The sequence below is a fragment of the Passer domesticus genome, chromosome 7, assembly GCF_036417665.1.
Source record: "Passer domesticus isolate bPasDom1 chromosome 7, bPasDom1.hap1, whole genome shotgun sequence".
Classification (NCBI taxonomy): domain Eukaryota; kingdom Metazoa; phylum Chordata; class Aves; order Passeriformes; family Passeridae; genus Passer; species Passer domesticus.
Window position 1 is genome coordinate 44,108,892 of NC_087480.1, and position 17,793 is coordinate 44,126,684.

General features: G+C 39.4%; 1 protein-coding gene and 1 long non-coding RNA gene across 2 annotated transcripts in view; one reads left to right on the forward strand and one right to left on the reverse strand.

The window, feature by feature from the left end:
• Window positions 1-167: 167 nt before the first annotated feature.
• Window positions 168-17,793, reverse strand: part of PALMD (palmdelphin) — a 46,137-nt gene continuing 28,511 nt past the window's right edge. Inside the window, exons 4-9 of the mRNA XM_064428150.1 lie at window positions 14,169-14,299; window positions 8,908-9,022; window positions 7,999-8,032; window positions 7,792-7,902; window positions 6,001-7,098; window positions 168-1,836 (exon numbers count right to left, since the gene is read on the reverse strand). Coding sequence (XP_064284220.1) covers window positions 1,793-1,836; window positions 6,001-7,098; window positions 7,792-7,902; window positions 7,999-8,032; window positions 8,908-9,022; window positions 14,169-14,299 — 1,533 coding nt within the window. The 3' untranslated portion in view covers window positions 168-1,792. The remainder of the gene's footprint in view (window positions 1,837-6,000; window positions 7,099-7,791; window positions 7,903-7,998; window positions 8,033-8,907; window positions 9,023-14,168; window positions 14,300-17,793) is intronic.
• LOC135305036 (uncharacterized) overlaps window positions 9,795-17,793 on the forward strand; it is a 112,565-nt gene continuing 104,566 nt past the window's right edge. Inside the window, exon 1 of the long non-coding RNA XR_010366302.1 lies at window positions 9,795-11,751. This is a non-coding gene — a long non-coding RNA (uncharacterized LOC135305036). The remainder of the gene's footprint in view (window positions 11,752-17,793) is intronic.

The following is a 17,793-nucleotide window of genomic DNA, read 5'->3' on the forward strand; positions in this document are numbered from 1 at the left end:
TTGTGACTACTTTGTATCACTCACCTGCTCTCATTTTTTGGTGAATCCTTAAGATTCACCAAAGCCTCCTGAAGCCTTCTGCTTTTGCAACCAGCAAATAAGAGAAGAAGCATAAGAAAAAAACCACTATAAAACAGCAATAAACAAGAGGATAGACATAGAGGAAGTGTACTGTAATAAAATTTATTTATTCTCATTTACTATTCCACTCTCCAGGTAACAGTTTCTGACAAGTCTTAAAATTTGAGATGATTACCCACATCAGACTGGGAGCCACCAAATGTTTAGAGGTGACAAATCAGTCAATTACTACCATCATGCCCCACTATGAGGTAGTAACTTCAATTTCCTGCTTTGGAAAGAATACCAGCAAAAAATTATAGGGTTTTTTGGTGTTTTTGGGTTTTTTTTTTTTTTTTTTTTTTTTTTTTTTTTTTTTTACTTGTGTATAATTAGAGTCCGCTATACCAGAAGAACACAACATGAGCTTTATCTGTTTAGTGTTACAAATGAGGCTAAGACCTGGTAAATTAAAGCTGTTGTACTGATTTGAGTCATAATGGTGTAGTGTGCTATGAGGCACTTTTTCTCCCCAAGAACTATGTACTGGAAAATGTGACTTGGATGTGATTTCTCTATGTGTGATTGAACCTGCTTTTAGGGCCCTTAACTCCTCTACCATGTGGAAAGAATTAAACTGCTTTTTGGTGGGAGCCTTGAAACTTGCTGGAGAACCGTGCCCAGCAGTGTTTGCACCAGACAAAGATCTGTAACAGATCTTTGTATTCAGCTGCAGGACAAGCTACTGGCAACTCAGCATTTCTGGTGGGAGGCTTGCCTGATTTTAGCTCTCCAGCCCACTGAAACCTAAACAGTATGGCTGTTGGAGTCCTTTTCTGTTGTTGGGGGTTTTTTGTTTGTTTGTTTTGGTTGGGTTTTTGTTTGTTTGGTTTTTTTGATGGACAGCACTGCCTGTCTGGCAACCAGTTTCTTGGAAAAGCAGAGCTTTCTCAGCAGGCTGGGAGGTGAAAACATGCTCAGGAGGTCAGGCTGTTCATGTTATTATGCATAGGATTGATCTGTGAGGTTGTGGGTGGGCAGCGTGTTTGTGGGATGGCAAAGAGAGCAGGGTGTGAGGATGGCTACACTGTCATATGTAACATAGAAGGGAGAATGGACTGTGGAGGTCTAGAAGGGGGCTAAATATTTAAATATGCTGGCTTAATTGTTTTTTGTTTGTTCTGCTATCACTTAAAAAGGAATGCTTTACATTTCATCCAAGGTAGTATAATTGGTAAGCATGTTTTATATTTACATTTCTTCCTGCTCCTCTCTCACATTTTGCTTTTTATTAACCAATGCTTTTACAAAAATCATGCTGGAACAGCATTTTCAGTCAAAATCAGATAGATTGGCACACTTTAATGTGAAACAATGTCCCATGAAGTTCCATGGAGATAGGTGTTTATCTGCTCTGTGTATACAGCAACAGCATATTTCTGATTGTGAGAACAGGTATGCACATGTCTTCATACTTGTATATACACTGCATTTATGGCCTTAGGTAACTTCCCACTACTTTTAACAAAATCCAGGATGAGATATGTGTGCGTGTGGCAGTTGGTCAAATCTGAAAGTCTGTTAAAGTCCATTGCATTATGCAGAGGGCAAAACAGCCCATGAAACAGAATAGCAAAACAAGCATTATGATCCAGAAAAAGTATGTGGAAGCAAGTCTTCTTAGTTTTATCTGCTTTGAGTGGTAAATTTTACTTCCATGTCATTACAGCTGTTAGAGGACTTTTTTCCCCAGCTTTGCCATCCTCATCCTCAGAGCTGCAAAAATAAACAAAGCCATTGCATTTTAAGTCTTTCTTTCTATTTCTGAAGCAAAATCTCCTTATTTAGAAAAATGAAGAATACACATACCTCCAGTAGTTAATCCAGCAGAATAAGCATTGTTTAGTGTTACAGAAAGAAATCAGTAGAAGGTGTTAGTTCTGGTAATTTTGCAATAAAGTGGGTATATTAAGAAATTACTCAATAATTGCTATTTCAAAATTAGCACAGCTACCTTCTATTTTGTCTCTGTTACCTTCACTAACACATTACACAGAGTTGGCTTTGCCCTTGACTGGATGCTGACAGATTAAAAGGACACGTGAATAATTAAACAAACTCTTTGTTTAAACTGAACTCCTCAGTGGGAGCTGTAACTGTTTGAAAACCTTTTCCTTTTCTGTGATGCTCAGAGAAAACTTTCCTTTCTTCCCAGTGTTGTGAGTCAGAGTGGGAGTTAGTCATGTTCCTGATTTCTGATGCAGTAGCAGCACCTGTATAAACATCAGTATGGCTATTGTCTGTAACTGTGTATAATGGGGGTAAGTTTGAAAGGGACAGCAAAAGGCCAATGATTTAATGTTAAAGTTATTTTTAGAACAGCAATATAATGCTGTTGTTTGATACGTAAAAGCCTCCCCCCAGCACATTGTTGATCTGAGAATGCAACAGGAATAATCTCCATTACTGTGACCTGCTAGTTTGAAGAGTCACCAAAAATAGCGTGTCTCATTCCTGCACCCTGCATATGTCTCTGTGCTGGGACACGAGGGGTCAAAGCAGCTGTGTACTTGATTTACACATGTCAGCAAGTGTCCAACTCAAGTTATGTTTTGAATGCTGAAGTTGATGCAAATCATAGAAGCATCCGAGTGTAACTTTATATCATAGAGCCACTGATGTTAACCTTAGCTCTTACAAAGACACTGTGTACTTTTTACAGGCTGAGGAATTCTGAAGGATTCAAGCCCTGGTCATGGTTTGAGAACAGTCAGTTTGATGCCTGCTTCTAGCCCATAGTCTGGTTTTGTCTTGCTCTATACATTACAGGAATAGATGGTGCATGAATCTTCATTAAAAAGGATTTTTGTATTTTACTTTCTTCAACACAAATGGAGCTGTCTCCATTGTGTTTTTTGAAGGTTGCAATGCTTCCAGTGGTAGGCAAAAAATAGCTCATCTAGACTAGCTAGCTGCCAAAAGCCTTGGACCTTCGTGTCCCATGAGAGCCTGTTCCACACTGTCAGTAGGTTTTGCTGCTTATTCAGCTTTAGCTTTGCATTTCCTTATTCATTTCACTATGTCTAGCTTTTGTTCCTTCCCAAGGACTTGTCATTTCCCTAATGAGTATTGCATCTTCAAAACATTTGCACTTGAATCAATTTGCCTGAAATTTGAAGAAGAAAATAAGCCCTAATAATGCAAATATGGGAGTACCAATTAAAGTGTTGTCATCCTTTTCTCTGTATCTATGATCTCTGGCTTTCTGAGGGCACATACTTTGAGATATTGGTGAAGAAAAGAGCGTGTGGGTGAAAGAAAATTGCTACTATATGGAAAGAGGTATGCCCTACATCTTTAGTAAAATTGTGGGCATGAAAAGCTCCTAATTTAATCTGATCTGCCTCTATATAGATTGGCACATGGAACAATGCCTCTGCTTCTTTGTCCTTGGCCATTGCTAACTAATTCAGTAACTTGTTCTGAAGGTTCATTACTTTCCTAAAGAAAAATTATTACATAAGGGGCCATCATGCCGGTCTGTCCTGTGCTTCTTTGTTTTCCATTGTGTTTCAGAGTCCCCAGTGCTTGTTTAATGTTTAAATGCTGCAAGTTCTTCCCAAAGCTTCAGTTTCCAAGAGGATTTGTTTTTCTGTTTTACTGTTCATTTTAGTAATGAATGATGAGTTACCAAAAATAGACTCCACCCTTTTCTCTCGTGGCATTTAGGGTGAACCTGTTAGGGTGGGCATCCATGACTGCTTTGAAAACAATATATTTCTCTAAGAAACAGCTCTGTATAATTACATTGTTCTAGAGCGAGAGGCTTTCCTGGTTTTGTTTCTCTTTTAGGAGTCTCAGTACGATTGCAGGCCTGCTTGGGAAAGATTGAGTCACTTCCTGGCTTTTTCCACTGATCAAAAATGTCCTAGGGAGTGGCAATAAGTAAGTGGAGGGCTAAAGAGTATGGCTTAGCTCCAAATTCTACTAGGCATGAAGATACTCACTTGGAGGCAGTGCTGACTGGGGGAATTTTTGAGGCAATTGCCAAACTGCTTGTAATTTAGCTGGGATCCATTTTTCCCAGTTGGCCATTTTCTTATTGGTGGAATAGTTATAAGTAAATGGCTGAGACCAAATACAGATTTACAGAACGGACTGTCAAACATCTTTGTTATGTTTGTGCTTAGTCCCCTTTCCTGAAAGTCAGTATTTGTTTTTTATTAATCTCAAGTGAGAGAGAGCCCAGATTGTTGGTGAAGTGTCTGAGTGGAAGGGGAAAAATGTAGACATTTCAGATGCTTCTGCTGAGAGAAAAAAATAAGTGGGGGTTGGTACAGATAAGGGCGATCAGCTAACATCTCATGGCCTGTACATGGCCCACCTGAATGGTACTGCCAGCTTGTACTTACTACTTGGACAACTCTTTCCCAGAGTAGTTTCAGGAGCAACCACTCAGCAGGCTGTAGGATGAATGACCTGTTTCAATGGAAACCTGCTGGTGCGTGGGTGAGTGTCCCTTCTCCATTATCTTATACTTATGTGATGGGGGGAATTAAGGGACCATCCCCACACTATAATGGGCTGGAGCAGCTTCTGGAGTGGTTTATCTTACCAGTACTAACTACTTCTGCTTCCAGTTGCTGATATAAAAGCTCCTGGCAGCAGCCCTTGGTGCTGAAGAGCAGAGGGAAGTACACAGATGGAAGAATGGGTGCTTGAGGAAAGCAAAGGTAATGAGAAAGTGTAATGGCTTTATTGATCAGAAAGGATGGGCAGCACTGCTGGAATATTTCTGGCTTTTGTGTGCATCATTCAATGATGTTGGTACTCTTAAAAGCTGAGAGCCTTGCTTGCTGAACATTTCTTCCCAACCACTGCCTACTGATGCAAAATAGTTGAAAGTTCTTACATGATCCAAAGATCATCCTCCCTCCTGGCTTTACATGTAGTGTAAAGAATTCCTGGGCTGTCAATTCAGCTTTAGCCAGGGTCTAAACTTACATTTTTGCTGAAAATTCTCTGGAGGAGAGAATGTGGCATCAGGACCCCTGATCTTGCTGTAATTCAACCAGTGTTCTTTGCTTCAAGTGGAATGTGACTAGTATGCAATCTGCTGCGCTGTAAGCATACTTAAATGGAGTCTAATTGTATGCATTAAAGTGCAACATAATATAAAGAAAAGTTTTCTATGTTTCTGGAAGATTTTGCTGTTGCTTTCAAACTTTTATAATAAAAAACTTTATAGTAAGAAATAGGTACTGTACGTATTAATAAAATATAAAAATTATTAAAAAGTAACTCTGTGGACTACTGAACTAACGGTGTGTTAGTGATGAAAACTGTTTCATTATCTTTCAGAAGCTATAAAAATGTCTAGCTCAAGTTAATGGAAAAATGTTAAAACTTGCATAAACACTATCAAGACAATGTTGGCAATGTTGATTCCTTAAAAATACAAAGTAAATCTGATTATTAAGCAGCCTTTCTTATTTAAGGAGTAACTTGGATGGTCTAGGAAGTAGTTGGAATGCAGACAGGCAGAAAAACATGCCAGTGAGGGAGGAGGAATTGTTAAGTAGCAATGCTGCTAGTTACCTGCAAGAAATGAAAATTAATTCTGCTAATTTTTGTAGCATTAATGGAACTTGAAAGAGAACCACTTTCAATCTTTCAAGGTTACAGGAATGAAATTTCTGTAAGTTTATTTTTCAAATTTTGATATGGTAACTAGTGCATTGCTGAAGACAAAATAATTCAACAGATCCAAAATATAGATTGGTGTTTGTTAACAAACAAGAGCAAAAAAATATTATTAATAGCATATTAGTCTGAAACAATCCAAACAATATAAGAAGTGATACAGTTGCCAGCAGATAAGAGCAATATCAAGTTGCTACATGAGTGAGCAGCAGTGACATGCTTTTCCTTTTCTGTTACCTGTTAGTGAGGGATCTTCTGTACCATCTCCAGACATCTGGCTGTGAAGATGCGCATGGTGGGTCGGTGAGCTTAAGCGTTCCTCTTGTTCTTGCAGGGAGATGGAATTTTTGTGGGGTACCTTGTCCAGGCTTGGACCCAGACTGCTCACAGGGTTTGTCTGTTGGGCTTCTGTGGTTTTCCTGTTTGGTGGCTGATAAACTTGACTGTAATGGCCTACGGGATGATATGCTGGTTTCTCAGATTTGCTGTCGTCTTCATCCTCGTCATCAATGATAACCAGTTCTGCATGGATAACCCCATCGTACGGGGCCAGCTTCTGGTTTGCTTCTGCGTCGTCATCGTCAACGCGCTGGTAACCCATGAAAACCATCGTGACAGGTTCGGACTCATCCACGTAACAAGGCACAGCCTGCACAATGTTGTACCGAACATCTTCCTCATCCTGAGGTGTGGGGGGTGCTGCATTAGCATGACAGGGATTTAAAAACCTGGTCTCACTATGGTTTTCCCTTGTATTCTGGTAAGGTTTTAATTCCTCGTGTGCAGCATTTCTTTCTTCATTATGAATCATCCTGTTGTCAGGATTAGTGTGCACTTTCTTCTCCGTATGAGAAATTACTGGAGAGGGAGACTTTGGTTGTATTACCTTTGGAAGATCAAGGCCATTCTCTTTGTTTTGCTGCATAAAGGGCTCTGTTTTGGAGCAGAACCCTGACTGATGATTGCTAAATCCATTCATCTCTCTTTTGTCAGTACCTTCCAGTTTTGGTCCTGGGATTAATTTGTCTTTCTGAGGAGTAACTGGCCTGCAGAATTTATTTGCAAAGACAGGTTCATGGTACTCTGTGGGAGACTGAGAATTTTTTTCAGTTGCTTGCCGTAGCAGGTCTTCCACTTCAACAGGAGCAAGTTCATCCATCCCATTCTGTGTTGTGGTCCCATTTGAGGACACTGCATAAACGGACTTCCTGCCATCATCATAGACTTTAATTCCTGTCTCTTTAAACTCCTTTGAGGGAACAGGTATTGTTGATAACACTGTGTTTTCTCCAGTCTTCATGTCTTTTTCAACCTTAATTTCCATGGCAAACAATGCTGTTGAAAGAAACAAGTGCTTAAAGTGGTAATGCAGTAGCTGCAAGAAATATAGGACTTCTGACAGTAATAGAGAACAACTCAGAATAAATTATTAAATATGTGAAATCATCACATACACAACCCATATATTAAATTCTCATTTTGGATGTCCCCTTTTATCCTGTGGGAAAAAAGTATTTTCATTCTGTGAGGAAGAATCAGCTGTTGAGACAGTTTTCATTACATGAGACTGAGAAATCTAGATTTAACCTTGGCCCCTGGCGTTATGCTGGGCAATAGCAGCTGAAGAGCTGCACGTGCTGCCATGCCAGAGAGTCTTGGGCACTCTGAAGGGCTAGGAGGCTTTGTAGTAGTTGGGAAATAGCCTGACTACTGCTGGCTACCCAACAGCTGTAAGTGCAGATAGAAAATGTGGAATGAATGATATGAAGGGAGGAGTCTGTACTTAGTTGTGACAGGCAGGAGAATGAAGTGCTGGAAAGAAGTGTCAGTGGTGAAAAAAGTTATTCTCAGTGGCACATACTTTACACCACTGCCTCACCTCTCAGTTTTGATGACCTAACACAGCTTAAATGAGAACAAATGTCTCATATCTGTAATGTCTATTCTTTGCTTAAAGTGTATTAGATTCAATATATAGGACGCTTTTTGTACATATTGACACCTTCTGGAGTTACTAATAAGCAGTACCTTTTCTCTTTTCTTCATCATCCATGTCAGCATGTGTTGTACTTCTCAGTGCAGAAGGTCTGAAATACTTGGGAAGGTCAGGGATGCTGGCATATATGTAGTCTGCTCCCTCTGAGTAAAGAAGATCCACAGATCCACAAAGCATTAGTATGTTTTAACTTACTTCTACAAGAACCTTTTTTAAAATATTCTTTTGACTAAACGTACCTTTTTCAAATCCAGCTTTTTCAGTCTTCACAGACTAGGTGGGAAAGAGAACCATTAACAATAAATGTGATAGTTACTTTTAAGATGTTAACTAGACAGTGCTTTGGTTTCCCTGATAGTTTTAACCTTTTGTGTGCACAGCTTCATACAGAGAAGGGGCTAAAAGTGAAATGTGCTCAGTTGGAGCATGGTAAGTGAGAGTGAAATTTCGAGTCTTTTGCCACTATGATTCCAAGTCACACAGGGAAAGACAAAAATATTATGAAGTGACCTGGCCTCCCACTGTGGCCCAACCTGGTCGGTGTCTAAGGTTTTTTTACAGGTCTTACTTTGGCTTTCCAGTTTTACTGATCTCCCTGTGTAGCTTCAGAGAATGTGTGAGTGTATGTAAGAACAGCTGGAGAACTGAAGTTTGGTTTCATCACTGTATTTTTTGAGATGGTTTAAGATGATTTAAAAATATTAAAATTACCTTTTGACAAAGACTAATGGCTGATAACACTAAGATACATCATAATCTCTGCCAGGGACTGGTGGAGAGCATGATGCAGTTCAGCTGGGCACATCACCTGAAGGAGCATGAATAGACCAGCCTCCATACCTGATCTGTTCCTGGCGTGTCTGTCTCTGGCTGAGATGCAAAGCTGCTGGGTGTCAGTGGCAGTGCTGTTTTTAGAGATGTGCTGCAGATGAGTAAAGGTAGGAATTGCTCCCCCACCCCCATAAGTAAGCAAATGGAGCCGTGTGGGCACTTAAAGAAATGTAACATCTTGACCCCTCTCATGTTTGAACTGTTGTCACTTCAGACAAAAGCTCATGACCACTCATGGGATCCAGCTAGTTCCCCTTTCCCTGGGTATGATGATGATTGAGTAATAAATTCTATTTCTGGAATAATATAGTACTAACCTTTATTATGTCTTCTGTTGTTTTCTCAACAGACTTCAGCTTCTTCAGAATTGCTTCTTCCTTAGCTGAGACTTCCATTTCTTGTCTTTCCAGAGCCTCAATTTCCTTCTCCAGTCTGCAATCACAGTTGCATTTGATTTAATACCAGGCAGAGAACAACATTGTGGAGTTGATGCATTGGGAATATGGACATTAGTAGAGGTGGTTCTACTTATCTTGACAATTTTTGCTCTTATATGAGATCAACTTATGGTTTTACACACATTGGGAAAAATGTGTGAAATAATATTTTCATTTAAAAAGAAAAAAAACCCAAACCCAACAACAAACAAAGCCTTCCACATTTAAACATGAACTATTTTGCCAGTTAGGACTTGGCTGATAGGTTAACTGTTTTAGTTTAAAAACCTTTATTGTTATGTGAAAGGAATATTGAGGCTCGGAAGTAACAATTTCTTTTGGGCTATTGACACTTGCTGTAGGTTTGTATGGTGCAGCTCCCTTCCCTGCCCTTCTTATCTGTTAAGTCTGTGTTGTATGGTTTCTTGCCTGTTACAGCTGAGTACAATGATTAAGTATCTTTTTTCCTGATGAGAGTTTTCCTTTTCTTCATGTATGGCAAACACTTCTAGACAGAAAAGTCCTAGACAAAAATTTGAATCTCTGTGTCAGAGAGGGAGAAAGCTATTCCTGGTTGTCTGGGTATAAAGCACACTGCTAAAGTAAAGTATCTTGGTCAATTTTTTCTCTCAGTAAGGCAATGACTTAAGCAGGTGTCCTGTTTCCTATTTTTTATTCTTTCTAACCAAGATTACTCTTTTCTGAATAAGAGCATATTTGTTGGGTTTTAGATGGGAATTTGGGAATTAGTTGGGAATTTGCCTTATTAGCTGAGTAGTTGGGAAGTCAATTCTCCATGAAGATCAGAGTTAAATCTGGAGTTGGATCCTAGAAGTGGGACTTGAACTGAATGTCTTATGCTGTATAACTTTAGTCTCCTGGTTCTTTTAAAAAGAACTTCTTTTTACTTTAAGGGAAAAAAAGGAAATTTCAAAAGCTTCCATATTTGAGTGAAATATGCATTCTATTTTTTTTAAATCCATGCTGGAAATCAATGACTGTAGACCTAAGGCAGCTGCAACTGAGACCAGTCAGAACAGATACAACTAGATGATCTGAGACCAAGTTACAGACAGGATTATAGAAATGTTGATCTATAACCCTGAGGGAAAGAAGTGTTGGGGTTTTGTATTTTGACTTCTTTACTGTGTGCTAGGATTCACAATATTACACCAAGTCACCCTGAATGATTAAAGTCTGCCATCCCTTTAAAGTAATCAATCTAGAAAAGCTGAATGCAGGTTGACAGATTAGCATTATTGATTTCCTTCTGTGTGGCTGAGGAAACTGAATTACCATTATGGCTCTTGCCCTATTTAAACTCAGATATGTGGAGCTACACTAACAGGCTGCTATGTAGACTTTTATCTGTTGGTGACAACGTCTCTTTTTTGATATACAAAGGTATCACAGACCTCAGAACAGACATGGGGAAAAAAACCCCTTCAGGATGAAAATAAAAAGCTAAAAAAAATATTTAAAAGCTGCTCACACTTTGGACCTGAGCTCTGCAAGATGGCATTAGAACCCTGATCAAAGGTACTGATTACACTACTAGAATTTAACAAAATTTTTCAAGGGGGATGAATATTTTTGGACAGCTATAAAAGAAAGTAATGACCATGTGCCATATTTTTTGCACTTCTTATTTTATTTTTATTGATATGTTTATTTTTAGATGAGACTTGATCACAATATTCTCATAATTTGAAAATCATTTAAAAACTCCCAGAAGAATAATGAGCTGAAAAATCATTAACTTATAGTGTGGATTTATTTCAGTCTTGGCTCTAAGCACCCCTAGACACGCAGGTGTAAGAAGAGGAGGAAAAAATCTTGGAGGTGCTTGAAAAAAGGGAGGTGGGGAAAAGGGAACACAACCCCAAATAAATAAAAAAATTATAAATAACTGTTTATTTACCTGGGTGATCAAGAAACAAATTACAGTTTATATTATACATACAACACCCACTTTGTATGGTAATTAAGAGACCTGATTCAATACTCAGTGAGTTTAGAAAGAAATTCTCATAGCCATGTAAAGGGAATTGCATCTAGACTCTTAGTACCTCTTTTGCACTTATACTCTCAACAGAGTGTGTTGTGAGTGTTCACTCTGGAATTTGTGGAAAGAAAACTTCTGAGATGGAATTTGTACAGTTCAAAGAAATTGAAGCCCTTATAACATCATGCAGTTGGAAAGTTAGGCCAGGACCTTTCTCGTGTGTTTAAATGTTTAGAAACTTCTAAGTCAATCACATTTTTATGAAGTTATATCCCAGTTTGTCTTGAAAGGGTCTAGCAACTATTCTAGCAATTATATGAAACTATCTTTGTACAGTGCTGCATTTTTTAGGCAAGAAATGGAAGTATGACACAGCTACTGTATTAAAGCAATCCTTTGAATATTTGTCCTCTTTTCAAGTAGCACTGATTATTTGAGAGGGAGAAATAAGTAGTATAGAGGTGTGGATGAGAGAAGAATCCTTAGAAGTCAAGACACTAATTGAAAGGTTTCTCTGCCGAAGTAGCAGCTGAATTAAGAAAATCTATGGAGATTGCCTGGATGCTGCTGGCCACCAGCTGAGCTGCTGCAGTTGGCATCACTGCCACCCTGGGGAAAAATAAATGGCTTGAGAATGAAAAGCAGAAAGGAAGATACCACTGTGAAGAATTCTAGACTGAGGGGAAAAGGCAGTTTAGCAAGCTCTCACAGGTTTTGAGGTGAGTCAAATGCTTTAGCAGCTGTCTAGTATAGCCTTGAGTCTGCTTTCATGCATCATATTACAAGCAATTGCATAGACCTTAGTTGTTTTGCATTTTTAAATATGTTGTTTAGCAACTAATTCCATCAAGAATGAGTGTTATTAGCTGAAGATTAAGTGAGAAAACAGGACTCTTAATTCTTCGTTCAGCTTGTACCCTGACCAAGGATGTGCTCACTGGGTTCACTGAAGCTTCCAACATATACAGAGGGTAAATGGGACAGACAGTGTAAATACAATTTTTTGTCTGTAACAAAAGCATTCAGCCATTTGTCTCCAAGGTGGCTCAGGCTGCTTGCTATTCACTGTTTTGTCATTGATACAAAGAATGGAACTTCTCTCTTTTATAAAAGAAGTGCTCAAATCTGAACTGATTAGCAGACATACACCACTCAATTTGACACTCCGGTAAAGAATCTTTCAAAACAGAGATCCAATTTAGGAAGGTGATGGCAAGACCCATGCCATTACTGTAAATAATTTGCCAACAATTGCAATAATCATCTCAACAGAAAGAAGAAAAAAAAGGTTTGTCTAAGGGTAATCAAAGAGTCTTTGAAGTGATTCATAATTTCTTTAACTGAAGACAAAGCACACACAGAATAATCAACAGAGTGAACTGAATATCTCCAAATCAAGTGAGTTTTAATACTCATATGCTTAGGAGAAAGAATTCTACTGAGCCTCTCGGTTTATTTCTACTGTATGCTGTGTCTACATGATCAGTTTAGCAATGTTTGATTTACAGGGCAGGTCAAAGGTCAGACAGGCTTTTGTTCGCTTTGGTGATAACTGTGGTGTAGCAAAAGCGCTGTGCAAGAACTGTATGATGCATATTTTATATTTATTAGTGGACTTTATTCCTAGGTTTCTGTATCACTGCTGGCTGGTTTGAAATAGGCCTGGGTGTGTATAAACAAGATGTAATGCTATTTAGAAAGCAATGTGGATGTTTTTCTCTATGCCCTTGCTAAACATCTATTAGGGAGTGGTAGGAAATTTAATTTATAGCAAAAAAGCGTGAATAAACCTTCCTAAACTCTTAGTTCAGGCTTTGCTCGCAGTCAGCAGGACTTTGAATGTAGTCTTTCTTCTCACTGCTTAGAGAAGGGCTGTACTTCCAGGGGTCTGATGGGGAAATGCTTGCTCAGCACCATTTCCTTGTTGCTCCTTAGCCCACCCTAGCCCTAGATGCTGTTCCTTTCTGGCACTCACAGTGTCTTATGGGCCCCTCTTTCATGCCTTCAAAATGACAGCCTCCTGGCATGCTTTCAGGGCTTGCTGTCTGCCTCCTACCATGCAACAATGAATCCTACAGAGGTGTGTACAAAGATGTTCTGTAGAGAAAAGTGCTTTTGAGCAAGAAGTCACCATAATTATAGGACAAAGTAGCACTAGGCTGTTACCTGTCAGCCAAGAGAATTATTGTCTGTGTCCGAGATGGAGTGAGGAGGGAAGAGGATGGGAGATTACCAGAGGGGGTCATCTTGGTGACAGCTTTACCAAGAGTATGTGTAGGAGGGCAGTGGAAGCAAAGTAGAGAGGAAAATGCTATTGAATTGAAATAGAGGAAGAAGCCTTAAAAAAGGATGAAGAAACTTTCCAGAATCTAAAGGAACAGGAACACTTCATCTTTTCTGTGGGTGCTAAGGGGTAGCACCAGTCAGTATGCCTGGACTCAGGGAAGGAGCTGACTGTGTACACAGCTCTGTGGTATTTGAGAAGGGCTAACGAGCTAATAAGCACCTGGAACCATGTTCATGGTAAATAAGAATCTTTCATGAGACTGTCTCTGCAGTTAAATGTGTGATAGGGAAGCACTAGGTGATGAGATTTGTAGAAACATCTCTAATGAAAGGTCAAAAAAGATCTTTGCTATAGCAGGTTTCTGGGACCAAATTGAGCACAAAACACATAGGAAGCTGAGGATAAGTGTTACAAAGGGGCTGGGGAGCCTGTACTGTTCTGAAGTGCCGTTATGGTGAGAGTCAGGTATTAAAGGCTGTGCCAGGGCCTAGTGAAACTGGAGAACTTTCAAAATTTATTGTTATTTTAAAGATCTGATTCAACAAATGTTACATTAGAGCAAGCCCCACATATTGTGTCTTACACCTACCAAATACAGCATGAGAAGGATATCTGGAATTAGAGAAACAAATACTCTGCAATATAGTTATTGTGCAGTTTGTTACAATTTACAGTATGGAAAATTGCATTCTGTATTCTCTAATTCTGACTGACTAGAAAACATGACAAGAATTGCTTTACTCTGCATGTGTTTAGTACTTGTTGATATTTTAATCTCTTACAAAATAAGGTAGGATTGTAAGATGGGACTATTTTAACCCAGACACAAGGGCAGGGGTTCTTCCCTACCTGAAGATGTCTTGTTCCAGCTCATGAGTCCGTTGTTGGTCCTCCTGATTCTGCTTTTGCATTTCTTCTTCTTCCTTTGGAGTCATAGAACTAAAGCCATCCAAGAGCCATTTTTCTCGCAAGGCCTTTTTCTGATGGAGAAAAATAGACAAGAAAGTGAATGCTAGAAGTTCAAATGCTGTATCTGTCTTGATGCCACAGATGTGATCCACAGCATTGTGATCTATCCAGTATAAGGCAACCTGACCACAGTGAGTGCCACTGGAAGAGAAATACTAAATTTTTTGTGTTTTGACATTGACTTAAAAGCAAAGCCTTTAGGAACAATGTCCCATTTTATTAGTTCATCCAACAAAAATGTGGATTATGTCAGCTGCTGTCCATAACAGATTAATATGGGTAAGTGGATCCAGTGATTTGTGTGTCTTCAGTAAAGCAAGCCAGTTGTACAACCATACATACAACAGACTCATGTGAAAGGATCCAGTGAGTACCCAACAGTTTTATTTCAATAGCCCTAATTTCTGGAGTCCTGGCATTGCATAGCTTCTGGAAGGAGGTGTAAAAGATGAGAAGTTTCTGTAAATAAGGTTATATGGGAGTAAGAGATCTCTAGGGAGTTAGTGATGCAATGGTACTCCTGGAAGTTAAAAGGATCTTGTGTGCTTATGATAGTGAACTCACATTTCAGCTGGTGAAGAGGAGCAGTGGAAAGGTGGAGCATGGGCAGCTGGTGCCTGGTTAGTGTTTCAGCAGCTGTGTATTTAGAGCTGCTGTTGCAGGGGCAATGCAGAGCCTAGGTATTTAGCTCCTGACCTGCTTAGTGCCTGTGGAGCTCTTTCTGTGCATTGGTGGCTTACAAATAGACATATGTATGTGCACAGGTAAGTGTATCTCTCTCAGCTGTTTTCAAATTCTGAAAAATACCATTGTATGCATTGATTGCTTCCTACAGCTGCTTTACACTGGAAAGATGGTACCTGAAAGTCATCAGAGCTCTCAAAAATACTCCTGGTAAAATAAAAAATATTCTTAGAGATAAGTTCATATTTGCAGGCTGAAATGTGTAAACCATGCCAACTTTTTTGCACTCTTTTTACTCCTTTCAGTCTAACTCGGGGGTATAAATGCAGTTGCTGCCTTGGGGAAGGATTTGGGACTCTTTGATACTCTTTCAAGAGGCAAAAAGCAGCACACATATAAAGTCTTTAATTAACCATGAATGTCCCAGTTATAATTTAGGTTCCTTGAGCTGTCTAGTTTCCATATTAAGCTTTTGGTTTTCTCCCCCCATACAGTTTTGTTAATTGCAGGATGTGGATGCAGATTACATTGAATTTTGACTACTGCTGCTTGAGGCAGTGTGCCCAGAACTGCTGCATTAACCTCAGTGCTGCTTGCAGGGGCTGTTGGAATCCCTGCCTGCATCCTGTGTTGAGTCACCTCAACTGTTGCTTCCTGCACTTGTCTATTAATTGTGTACTTTCCATGAGGTTATTACTGAGGCCCAACTGGCAGAGCAATATATATGCAGGACCTTATTGCAGTCAAAAGCAATTTTCCACTTGACATATAATGTCATAGAAAGTGTGTCTAAAATAGGCTTGCTGAGAGTTCTGGGCACTCTGTGGTGCTTTTAATTTTTTTACTTGTGGGATGTAAGAGCAATATTTACAGTTGCCTTTGCCTGCAGGACAGTATTCTGTCTCTCTCAACACTGGATCCTAGGAAATCTTGGTAAAAACTGATGTTCTGAGTCTTGACTGTCTGTAGAATCACTTTGCAGCACTTCCTGGTAGTTGTGTTTTTGCTCTAATGAAATAAATGCAGATTTTAATAGGATATTTTTACATTATCAGGTAGATGCAGGTAGCCTGGTGTTGGCACAAAATACTGTATTCTCAGGCTGGAGGGCACATAGTTATTAATTCCCTTTCTATGAAGCTGTTTAGTTTTTAATTATAAGTAGGGCCTCTAGAAAAGTGAGGTTTTCATCTTGGCTGGAACAGTGTTAGTCTAGCACTTATGTCTCCAAAAATAAATTGATAATTCCTTGTAAGATTTAGAGTGGGGCTGGCACTGTAGACCTCAGAAACCAATATCATGTGTTGAAATCAAAACAAAAGCTTCTGTCTTTATAGGGTTAGGCCCAAGAAAACCAACTCCCTAAATACAAGTGTAACACAATAGTGTTATTTTTGCATGTTTCTAGAGCAGTTTGCTGCTACTCCCAGCTAAAGGTCATATAATCTTTTTCATGTATTGAGCCATTTTTGAAAGAATGCCACATTGTGTAGTTTGGAAACAACCTTTGAATAAAAGATAGTTTCAGGTCTGCTCCATCCAAGTAGCAGCACGAGCCAGTGCAGGAGCAGCTGCTTTGGGCATGACAGGTTTTTTCCTGCTGTCGAACATTTCCTTCCATGACAAAGTGTCTCTAGCTCAGAACCAGGCTGTGCATGTGTTACAGCACTTACATGAAAGCACTTTCATTTTGCATTAGGCTCTGTGTGTTAAGGGAAGGGGATACTTGTCCACTGTGATGTGATAAAACCCTTGGAAGGGCCAGAGTGCTGGAAAGCAATCACTTTATTTTGTGGCTCATGGTCATATTAAAAGTTCCATACAGTATCCTGCAGATTCTGTGAATAATTTGCAGTGTGTGCTCCAGGTGTAACTCCACTACTGTCCTTAACAAGGCTGGACTAGCACTGAGAGATTCATCCTTCACTGGAAAGCAAAGGTATCTTGAGTTTGTGGGACTTGCTCTCCCAGGAGTATGGCAGTTTGCCTTACAGTATTTTGGGGAAGGCATAAAAAATTTTCACATTTTTTCACCAAAAAAAAAAAGGTTGTTCAACACTGTTAACTACTGGAAGGAGGAGGTGTGTGGCGAGCACCTACAAGGTAGCACTAATGGTGTTCAGGCATGTCAGAAGCCTGAAAATTAAAAAACTAAACTGTAAAAGCTCTTAGAAAGTACATGCAAATCAGTACTGACTGCACTTTTCAAACACTTCTGTCTGGTCCTTTCCCTTGTTGCTTCAGTGAAAAGGACTCCAGGTAGGAGGAAGGTTTAGTTGTCAGAGCATCCAGAAATACTGGATAAAATTTCTTCTGTACCTACACTTGCAGCCCCCAATACCCTTTGCAGATCTGTGAAGCCCTGTCCACACAGGAGTATTTGCTTGCATGCCCTCCACTTCATTTGAGAGAAGTGCACATGCAGGGAATAAATGTTCCTTTTCCACTTCTACCAAATAACTAAGATCTGTCATGATCCCTCATGTGTATTTCTAATAAGAAGTTTACTTGTGGGCAGCAAACAAAGTAATTGGGAAGCCAGAGCAGGGATTCCTATTTGCAAAAAGGAAGCAAAACCTTCCTTTTTTAGGCAACAAGCAAAATCATACCAAAGAAAAGCTCCAATAACAAACAACAACCACAAACCAAACCAACAACCTTTTGATAAACCTGTTGCTGAGAGTTATAAATAGGAAGGACAAAATGAGGAACAGGATAGTGCTATCCATCTAACAAGAACATCTCTGGCAGTGAGATTTACTAACCTGCAATAGTTTCCTGGGGGACAGGTGTGAGTTTTGTTAATAGATCATGGAGCACT